This window comes from Bombina bombina, chromosome 1, assembly GCF_027579735.1.
Source record: "Bombina bombina isolate aBomBom1 chromosome 1, aBomBom1.pri, whole genome shotgun sequence".
NCBI lineage: Eukaryota > Metazoa > Chordata > Amphibia > Anura > Bombinatoridae > Bombina > Bombina bombina.
The window spans coordinates 627,249,907-627,260,217 of NC_069499.1; the positions used below are offsets into that span (position 1 = coordinate 627,249,907).

At 47.9% G+C, this 10,311-nt stretch overlaps 1 protein-coding gene across 3 annotated transcripts; it reads left to right on the top strand.

The window, feature by feature from the left end:
- The first annotated feature begins 287 nt into the window (after positions 1–287).
- LOC128645791 (uncharacterized) lies at positions 288–7,566 on the top strand. Of its 3 annotated transcripts, XM_053699038.1 has the most exons (3): positions 288–2,309; positions 4,809–4,969; positions 5,758–5,907. In XM_053699038.1, the coding sequence occupies exons 1-3, from the start codon at positions 473–475 to the stop codon at positions 5,773–5,775; spliced, it is 2,016 nt and encodes a 671-aa protein (XP_053555013.1). In that variant the 5' UTR covers positions 288–472; the 3' UTR covers positions 5,776–5,907. The 3 variants fall into 3 exon arrangements, with proteins under 3 accessions (XP_053555013.1, XP_053555011.1, XP_053555012.1); XM_053699036.1 differs by having other exon boundaries at positions 4,809–5,887; XM_053699037.1 differs by lacking the exon at positions 4,809–4,969 and having other exon boundaries at positions 293–2,309; positions 5,758–7,566.
- The last annotated feature ends 2,745 nt before the right edge of the window (positions 7,567–10,311 follow it).

A 10,311-nucleotide genomic window follows, 5' to 3' on the forward strand; every position in this document is an offset into this window, starting at 1 on the left:
CAACATAATCTAGTGTTGTACAGAGAGAGGTAGACCAGGCTAGGAATATAGAATGTACAAAGAAAAGCATAAGCAGAACAGTCAGGTCAGACATTTAAGCCATGTGACACAGTATGGCATTTCCACACATTATTGTAAACAATTAAATTAAGTTAAGCTCAGCACCAATTTGAGATCCTCTTATTTTTAGTGAACAAATTTTCCAGGTCTCTGCACCTACCTCCATTTACATAAAAATAGCAAAAAATGCAGTGTAGGGCTTAGTATAAGCCTGGAGCAGTCTAAGGGTTAAGGCTGTAGGAGAGTGGGTTAGAAGAGAGAGGGAAGGTGCTGGGTGCAACATTGTTGCAATTTAGGGTAGGCCCCTCCTTACCAGTAGATAAGCCAAGTTCTCCCTTGCAACTTCCTCTTCTTCTCCGGATCCTGGCTGAAGCAGTTTTTTCTTAGCAGTTCTGTCATCACCAGTGCAGCTATGCATCGTTCCAGGCGTTCTACTCTGCCTCCCAGACGTTACCAGTCGGAACAGGAACCTCCTGCACCTGCAAAAGAAAAAATAAAGATAAGTTTTCAATCTATTTCTGAGGATGATTTAGATATCATTCCCCCAACTCAATATACTACTGTTGTGTCAGCCCAGGTTCATAATGTGGAAGAGCAGGGACCTATTGATATTGAGTTAGCTCAGGAATCCCCCAGACCTCAAGCATTGCAGACCCAGCAGGCTAATTTACCTCTTGATAGTGTACAGGCCTCATTTTTAAGTGCTGTACCCCCTGCTGCTATGTCAGCAGTTTCTGACCTATTGAAAAACATAATATCCGCTATGGCTGCAGCCTCCCCAGGGCCCAGTGTCACACCAGCTGTTTTCCCTCCTGATCCTTCTAGTCAGGATCCGGATCCTGCTTTAACTACCCCCAGCAGGCATCGCCCTTTCACACCTCTCATTGAGGCACCACACGTGGCAACACGCGGTCCCCAGCCCGGCCGGAACATGGCCCCTCAGCCCTCAACACCCGGACTTGCCCCTGGTCGCACCATACCCGAGGCCCATGCCATCTCAGGGCCTATGCTGCTCCCCCCGGGGCCTAGCGATCTCCTTCGCCAGCCGCGTGGTCCGGGTCCGACTTCCGGTGTCAACGCCATGTTAGTGACGTCACCGGAAGCGGACATCGGCACTTCCGGCTTGGCAGATTCCCGCGCGGTCACAAGGACATCGGCTCCCGGGGCAACGCCACTTGCAGGTGAGCACCGAGAGCCGTCCTTGGCCGTTGGCGGGTTATCAGTGGGGGGTCGGAGGGGCATTAGCAGCGCAAGCAAACTGCGCAAGCGAACGGCACATTTGAATGTTAATCCTCAGGGGCATCAAAGGGGTCGCTCCATCATAAGAGGTAGTACCAGGCAGATAGCCAGTGATAGGGGTAGGGGGACACGCAGAGTTAACCCTTCCAGGGCAATGAGGCCATTACAGTTTATACAAATGGGAGATAACGCAAATGCCGTTCAGCAGGCCGCTCCCGATATTATTAACCCACACAGGGCTGATAGTGGTTTAGTGCAAGCGGCCGCTCAGCCGCATGATATTGTGTCTAATAATAGCCTGCATGTGAATCAAGGCAATGTTCAAAGTATGCATGTTAATCAAAACATTGAGCATCATTTACCATCTCATCATTTACCATCCCCCATTGGTGTGAATGCGGCTTTGAATGGTGTGAACGTACAAGCAGCTCCTCAGGGATATAATACACCCCTGGTTGGCATACATAATGCGAATGTGCAATCTTTAAGCCAGCTACAACATCCCATTACTTTAGGCATACAAGGAGTACAACCCCTGGATCAGGGTATCCACTCCCCCATGGCAGCCACGCAGGGCGCTCATGCACACTCATTAAACCATGCACAATCAATAAGCCAGGCATGCCATAACCCTATTGTAGACCAGCAGGGTGTGAATGCTCAGACATCTGCGAATGGACAGTCAGCGAGTCAGGGATTTCATACACCACTTCATATAGCTCATCCACCCCTTGCTACTGATAATCCAGACACATCCATTGGGCAAAGTGCTCGCCAAATTCTTTCTCTTTTGCAGGGGGCAATTGGATCACAAAGTGCAGCAAAAACACGGACCAACACTGCCACAGTCATGAGTGGGGCGGATGCAGGAGTACCAGGCAGCATTACAGCAGGAGCAGCAGCCACCACTTCCACTGCACAGCAAGGGTCTTCAGGACTCGCCCTCCAAAACCAGCCAGCAGGCCAGCCCGTTTCCAGCATGGGTCAGGGGCCTCCTGCCATTAGTCACGGTGAGAATGCTTTATTTACACACAATGACCTTTCTTCCTCTGACTCATCCTCTTCTGACTCAGGGTCTGAGACTGACTCTTCCTTGGGTTTACAAGGGGCAGGTCAGAAGAAAATGTTTAGAATGATTAAGAAAATTTTAAAGAGGGGGGTCAAGCCAGATACTAAGCAGGATAGCGCCAGTAACCCCGCCCCGCAAAACCCATCTACAGAGGTGCCAGCTGAACCTCTCCCTACCAGGGCCATCTCCGAAAGGCGAGCAGCCCTTTACGGGGACGCAAGCCCAGGAAAAATATACTCATTGCATAGACACCTGCGCAAAAAGGTGGTCAGTAGAATCCACCGTGGAAAATATGTTAATATATTTGACCTTTCGGTGGAGGCGTATAGGCAGAGAGAGAAGAGCGCTGAGGGAACAGGGCCTAAAAAATTTAAACGCCCAGACACTTTTGATGAGTGGCTCCAGTGCTTCAGGGTTTTTTCCTCCTGTTATATCGAAAAGTACCCCTCCCAGAGTTTGCCTATCCTAAAATACACGGACACTATTCACTGGATTCAGCGTAATCACAGTGAAGGTGTGTGGAGGGAATATGATGCTGAGTTCAGGAGGAAAATGGCAGGAAATCCTTCCCTGACATTTGACTCTACTGATAACCAGTTGTGGCAGCGAATGGACCCAAAAGGGGGTGCACCCGCTGCTGCAACTTCAACTCAGCAATCAGCGCAGCAGTCCTTTCGCAATACCAGAAGCAGGAAACGGGGGGGAACCTGCTGGCCCTTCCAGGACAAAAAATGCGACAAGGGTAGCGCATGCACCTTCAGACATGTCTGCAGGTACTGCTCTGGTCCACACCCTGGCAGTGACTGCATCAAGCGAAGGGACCAGGCCAATAAGCCCCCTTCAGCAAACTTGGGCCAGAAAGGCGGAAACGCCAATTAATGTACATGCCATGGCACCATGGTTGTGGGCTTACCCAGACCAGGCGGCGGCACGTATGTTATGGGAGGGTTTTTCATTTGGTTTTCATATCCCCACATTTAGGCAAATCAAGGGTAAGAGATTTAATAGGAACCTTATTTCAGCATACCAACACCCCCAAGTAGTGAGGGATAAAATTAATAAAGAAGTGACTTTAGGGCGAATGGCGGGCCCCTTTGCTGCCCCACCTTTACCTGATTTGGTCATTTCCCCGTTGGGGGTGGTTCCCAAGAAAGAGCCAGGGAAGTTTCGCCTCATTCAGCACCTGTCGTACCCAAAAGGTAGCTCAGTCAATGATGCCATTGACCCCCAACTCAGCTCGGTGCGCTATCAATCCTTTGATAGCGCACTAGACCTGGTCAGGAGGGCGGGTCATGGTGCTCTATTGGCGAAACTAGACATTGAGTCGGCATTTAGGCTTCTTCCACTCCACCCCTCAGTTTTCCATCTAATGGGTTGTAAGTTTGCAGGTGTGTACTACGTGGATCGCTGCCTGCCCATGGGCTGCTCTTTGTCATGCGCCTTGTTTGAAGCGTTCAGTAGTTTCCTTCATTGGGTCGTAGCTTCAGAAGTGGGCAGCGATCCCATAGCACACTACCTGGACGATTTTCTCATTGTAGGGAGGGCAGGCTCCGATGATTGTTTATCCACAATGAACATCATGCGCAGCGTCATGAGACATTTCGGGGTGCCCCTAGCAGAGGACAAAACGCAAGGCCCCGCGTCCTGTTTAGTCTTCCTGGGAATCGAAATCGACACCCAGGCTCGGCTCTGTAGGTTGCCACCTGATAAAGTTCAGGGCATGCTTGAGGCGGTCAGAGCGGCAGTCTCTAATGCAGTTATTTCCCTGAAACAGTTACAATCCCTGTTAGGTTTGCTTAATTTCGCTTGCAGAGTTATCCCCATGGGTCGGGTTTTTAACCGTAGACTGGAAAGACAGCTTAGTGGTAGGTCAAACCCGAAATCAAAGATAACCCTAGGGAGTGAATTGCTGGCTGACCTGGTAGTCTGGGAACAGTTTCTCACGCGATTTAACGGGATTCGGGTCTGGCGTACCCCTCCCATGTCTAGCCAGTTACTGCACCTTTTCACTGACGCAGCTGGATCGCACGGTTACGGGGCCTATTTCCAGGGAGAGTGGAGCGCGGAGCCCTGGCCGGAGTCCTGGGCCCCGGCGGGCCTTACTCGAAACCTGACTCTCCTGGAGCTATTCCCCGTGGTCTTGGCGGTCGAGCTGTGGGGTGGGAAGTTGTCGAACGGGACTGTTGTGTTCTGGACAGACAACATCAGTGTGGTCTTTGCGATCAATAACTTGTCAGCCACCTCAGCAAAGGTCATTACCTTGCTGCGCCACCTGGTGTTGCGCTGTCTGGACCTTAACATCCAGTTCCAGGCCCGTCATGTCCCGGGCGTCGACAATGTTGTAGCTGACGCCCTGTCACGATTCGAATGGGCGACATTTCGCAAGTTAGCCCCCACAGCTGCAGCCGTGGGCTTACGCTGTCCTGATTTCCTTTGGCAGCTCGTCCTTCCTGGATAGCCTTACTGCCGTTGGTCCGCTCCTCCTTAGCACCATCCACTTGGCACGCCTATGCCCGCATGTGGTCTGAATGGGACAATTTCTGTGCGTCCAGGGGAGCCGACGCTGCTCAGGGGTCTAGGGACAACTTACATGATTGGCTGGTGAGTTTGCATGCCTCTGGGGCCCGTCAGGGGGCAATACAATCCAAATTGGCCGCCCTCTCATTTTTCTATAGGGCATTAGCCATTCCTGACCCAACCAATTCCTTTTTTATTAGGCAGGTGATCAAGGGTTGGGGCAGATCGCAGCAGCGGAAAATAGACACGCGCGAACCCATCACCCGCGACCGCCTGGAGCGTTTGCTCTTGGCGCTCGACGTGGTCTGTAGATCAGATTTTGAAGCCCTACTCTTCAAAACTGCGTTTAATCTGGCCTTTGCCGCCGCTCTTAGAGTTAGTGAGGTAGTAGCACCCTCCAAGCAGGCGTCTGGGGCAGGTATACAATTGCAACATGTTAGAGCTGCCCCTGATTCCTTACTTCTTTTTCTGCCGCGATCAAAGACAGATCAGGAAGGTAAGGGAACCTGGATCCCCGTTCACCCTCAGGTGAACAGCGCATGCTGCCCGGTTAACTGCGTTAATCTTTACCTGGCTCAAAGGCCGCCTGGCCCGGGGCAATTCCTGGTCCATGCGGACGGCAGATCCCTTTCCAAATTTCAGTTCGGTAGGGTCCTAAAATTGGCGGCAGTCCAGGCGGGGCTGGACGCTAGCAGACTGGCCCCGCACTCTTTTCGCATAGGGGCCGCGACTAACGCTGCGCAAGCGGGCTCCTCGTGCGAGGACATAAAACGTATTGGGCGTTGGCGGTCCAATTGTTTCAGAACCTATGTCCGTCCAATTGTTTAATGTTTAGATGTTAATTCAGGATACTAAAATGTTTGTCTCCACAGGCACTACCCCCGGGGTGAAGCGAATCTGGATTGTGGGCCACTCCTTTGTCCACTGGGCCTCCCTACGCTGTGCGTCCCTCCCATTTGGCCAATCCCTAGGTCTCCCTTCCAACAAGGCATCCGTTAGGTGGTTGGGTGATAGGGGGATGTGCTGGCCCCAATTAGCAGGAACCATATCTGAGGCCCTGGTACGCTGGGGGAAGCCTCACATTATTATTCTTCACCTAGGGGGTAACGATGTGGGGGCCATACCAGTTTTACAGTTGATTAAGGTTATGCAGGCAGACATTGGGTGGCTAAGAGTACGCATCCCGGGGGTCATGATAGGGTGGTCCCATATAATACCCCGTCTCCACTGGAGGCATATGTCGGCCCATACGGCGGCATACCGGGTTAGGAAGAAGATCAATGCGTCTGTAGCGAAAACCGTCACTGGGTCAGGTGGCTTCGTGGTACGGCACGAAGCCATTTCGGCTGATAGAACCGAGCTATATAGAAGGGATAAAGTTCACCTTTCTGATGTGGGGCTGGATTTATTCATAGGGGACATTCAGAGAGCTCTGTTACCCCTCCTGTAAATCGGGTTGTGCGTTGGCGGCAAGGGTACCATTAAAATGCTTCCTTGTGGCGGGAGATCCTCGGTCCGGTTGCGCAGGAGAAGGTCGCTAGGGGTGAGTGATGGCCAGACTTCCGGGGAGGAGGGTAGGCCCTCACGTGCACGTGACGGTAACCCTCCTTCCTCCCTTTTGAGGGATGGTCACGTGATCTCTGCAACCCCTCAGCGTCATCTCCTTAGGGCAGAGACTCCTCTGCTGCTGTTCCCGTTGGGCCGGTGATCTCCTGCTGTTCTGGGTAGCTGATCTCTATGCCGCCATATATATTTTCAGTTCTATCAGTTCTATCTAGTTTGTTAGGTTAATAAAATTTTATGGCCTGTGACGGTCACAAAATTTTTCCCATAAAAAGTTTGTCTGTGGTTATTTCGCACTACATTCTCATGTACATAGTTATTTAATTAAGTTATGTTAAATCCTCTCCTCTGTGAAGAAGGATCCGGTAAGCATTTAATCCCTTAATGCAGTGTAGGGCTTAGTATAAGCCTGGAGCAGTCTAAGGGTTAAGGCTGTAGGAGAGTGGGTTAGAAGAGAGAGGGAAGGTGCTGGGTGCAACATTGTTGCAATTTAGGGTAGGCCCCTCCTTACCAGTAGATAAGCCAAGTTCTCCCTTGCAACTTCCTCTTCTTCTCCGGATCCTGGCTGAAGCAGTTTTTTCCCTCCCTCCCTTCCCCTTTTGTAATGTTTTAATGATGTTGTATTTTCGACGGCACCTTAATGGCAGGGCTATGGCTACTCACCCTAGGCCCAATAAGCCATTACTGTAGGATATGGATCTCCTCTCCCTGTTATGCGGTTTACACGGCTTGGTAACAGGGAATCCTTATCTAGGTGGAAGATCTTCTTTCACCCTGGCGGCGGGAGATCCTCGGTCCGGTTGCGCAGGAGAAGGTCGCTAGGGGTGAGTGATGGCCAGACTTCCGGGGAGGAGGGTAGGCCCTCACGTGCACGTGACGGTAACCCTCCTTCCTCCCTTTTGAGGGATGGTCACGTGATCTCTGCAACCCCTCAGCGTCATCTCCTTAGGGCAGAGACTCCTCTGCTGCTGTTCCCGTTGGGCCGGTGATCTCCTGCTGTTCTGGGTAGCTGATCTCTATGCCGCCATATATATTTTCAGTTCTATCAGTTCTATCTAGTTTGTTAGGTTAATAAAATTTTATGGCCTGTGACGGTCACAAAATTTTTCCCATAAAAAGTTTGTCTGTGGTTATTTCGCACTACATTCTCATGTACATAGTTATTTAATTAAGTTATGTTAAATCCTCTCCTCTGTGAAGAAGGATCCGGTAAGCATTTAATCCCTTAAGAGATAGCACCACTTTTTGAATAATTGCAGGGAAATAATCACATCACAAATGCTTCAGACCATATAATTATGGAATAGTTTGGTCCAAAATGTTGCATTTCTGATGGGAATATATCCCTTAAATAAGAATATATATTTTTATTACAAAAGAGAAAAGGTGGTGATGTTGCCTTTTTGCTATTTTCATCTCCTTATAATAGGAGGGGAAATAACTTTTACACATTTAGAGCTAGATTACAAGTGGAGTGCTATTTATCGCTCCCGCTGATGCATTCAATTTGCTAGAATTAAGCTTTTTTGCGCACATTGGGTAGCAATGTAGTTGAAAGTAAAATGTAGTTGAAAGTAAAAAGTTTCACATGAGCGCTAATCCGAAGCGCACAAAAGGCCAAACTTTGAATATAGAGACTGTGTTAACGTATTCCCCAATAGGGTTTAATGGAGAGAGAGAAGTGGGGAAAAAACATAACACACAAGTTGCACAAACCGGATCACATTTTCTCAAGTGCTCTAACCTTACATGAAATACTAATATTTCACATTCTTATGTTCTTCACATAGCATAATATGTTCTATCTGCTGTATATATATATATATACAGGGAGTGCAGAATTATTAGGCAAGTTGTATTTTTGAGGATTAATTTTATTATTGAACAACAACCATGTTCTCAATGAACCCAAAAAACTCATTAATATCAAAGCTGAATAGTTTTGGAAGTAGTTTTTAGTTTGTTTTTAGTTATAGCTATTTTAGGGGGATATCTGTGTGTGCAGGTGACTATTACTGTGCATAATTATTAGGCAACTTAACAAAAAACAAATATATACCCATTTCAATTATTTATTTTTACCAGTGAAACCAATATAACATCTCAACATTCACAAATATACATTTCTGACATTCAAAAACAAAACAAAAACAAATCAGTGACCAATATAACCACCTTTCTTTGCAAGGACACTCAAAAGCCTGCCATCCATGGATTCTGTCAGTGTTTTGATCTGTTCACCATCAACATTGCGTGCAGCAGCAACCACAGCCTCCCAGACACTGTTCAGAGAGGTGTACTGTTTTCCCTCCTTGTAAATCTCACATTTGATGATGGACCACAGGTTCTCAATGGGGTTCAGATCAGGTGAACAAGGAGGCCATGTCATTAGATTTTCTTCTTTTATACCCTTTCTTGCCAGCCACGCTGTGGAGTACTTGGACGCGTGTGATGGAGCATTGTCCTGCATGAAAATCATGTTTTTCTTGAAGGATGCAGACTTCTTCCTGTACCACTGCTTGAAGAAGGTGTCTTCCAGAAACTGGCAGTAGGACTGGGAGTTGAGCTTGACTCCATCCTCAACCCAAAAAGGCCCCACAAGCTCATCTTTGATGATACCAGCCCAAACCAGTACTCCACCTCCACCTTGCTGGCGTCTGAGTCGGACTGGAGCTCTCTGCCCTTTACCAATCCAGTCACGGGCCCATCCATCTGGCCCATCAAGACTCACTCTCATTTCATCAGTCCATAAAACCTTAGAAAAATCAGTCTTGAGATATTTCTTGGCCCAGTCTTGACGTTTCAGCTTGTGTGTCTTGTTCAGTGGTGGTCGTCTTTCAGCCTTTCTTACCTTGGCCATGTCTCTGAGTATTGCACACCTTGTGCTTTTGGGCACTCCAGTGATGTTGCAGCTCTGAAATATGGCCAAACTGGTGGCAAGTGGCATCTTGGCAGCTGCACGCTTGACTTTTCTCAGTTCATGGGCAGTTATTTTGCGCCTTGGTTTTTCCACACGCTTCTTGCGACCCTGTTGACTATTTTGAATGAAACGCTTGATTGTTCGATGATCACGCTTCAGAAGCTTTGCAATTTTAAGAGTGCTGCATCCCTCTGCAAGATATCTCACTATTTTTTACTTTTCTGAGCCTGTCAAGTCCTTCTTTTGACCCATTTTGCCAAAGGAAAGGAAGTTGCCTAATAATTATGCACACCTGATATAGGGTGTTGATGTCATTAGACCACACCCCTTCTCATTACAGAGATGCACATCACCTAATATGCTTAATTGGTAGTAGGCTTTCGAGCCTATACAGCTTGGAGTAAGACAACATGCATAAAGAGGATGATGTGGTCAAAATACTCATTTGCCTAATAATTCTGCACACAGTGTATATATATATATATATATATATATATATATATATAGGTATAGATATATACAGATATTTATATAGGAATATCTATTTAAAAATACATAGAATATATCCTACTATGTGCAGAACATTGTAATGTGAAATATGAAATATTTACATTAACTACCCACTGTAAAACTTTATTAATATGAATATTGCATAAATATGTTTTTTTTCATGTAGGCAAGAAGTGAGCGTAGAGCAAAATTGAGCTCCATACCGCACTCCAATACCAGCGCTGCTTAAGTGAGCAGTTAGCTGGTTATACGTGCTCATGCACGATTTCCCCATAGACATCAATGGGGAGAGCCAGCTGAAAAAAAGCCTAACACCTGCCAACAAGCAGCGTAAAACTCAGTAACGCAGCCCCATTGATTCCTATGGGGAAACACATTTTGGCCTCTATGTATGAAGCCGTCTACTTTCCTGCATTCGCCGGCCCAATACTCT

Excerpts from the sequence above, each read along its gene's own strand:
- LOC128645791 (XM_053699036.1), top strand. The coding sequence starts at position 473 with ATGCATCGTTCCAGGCGTTCTACTCTGCCTCCCAGACGTTACCAGTCG. Across the intron at positions 2,310-4,808 it reads GCCTCCTGCCATTAGTCACG|CTCGTCCTTCCTGGATAGCC; the intron begins GTGAGAATGCTT and ends TTCCTTTGGCAG.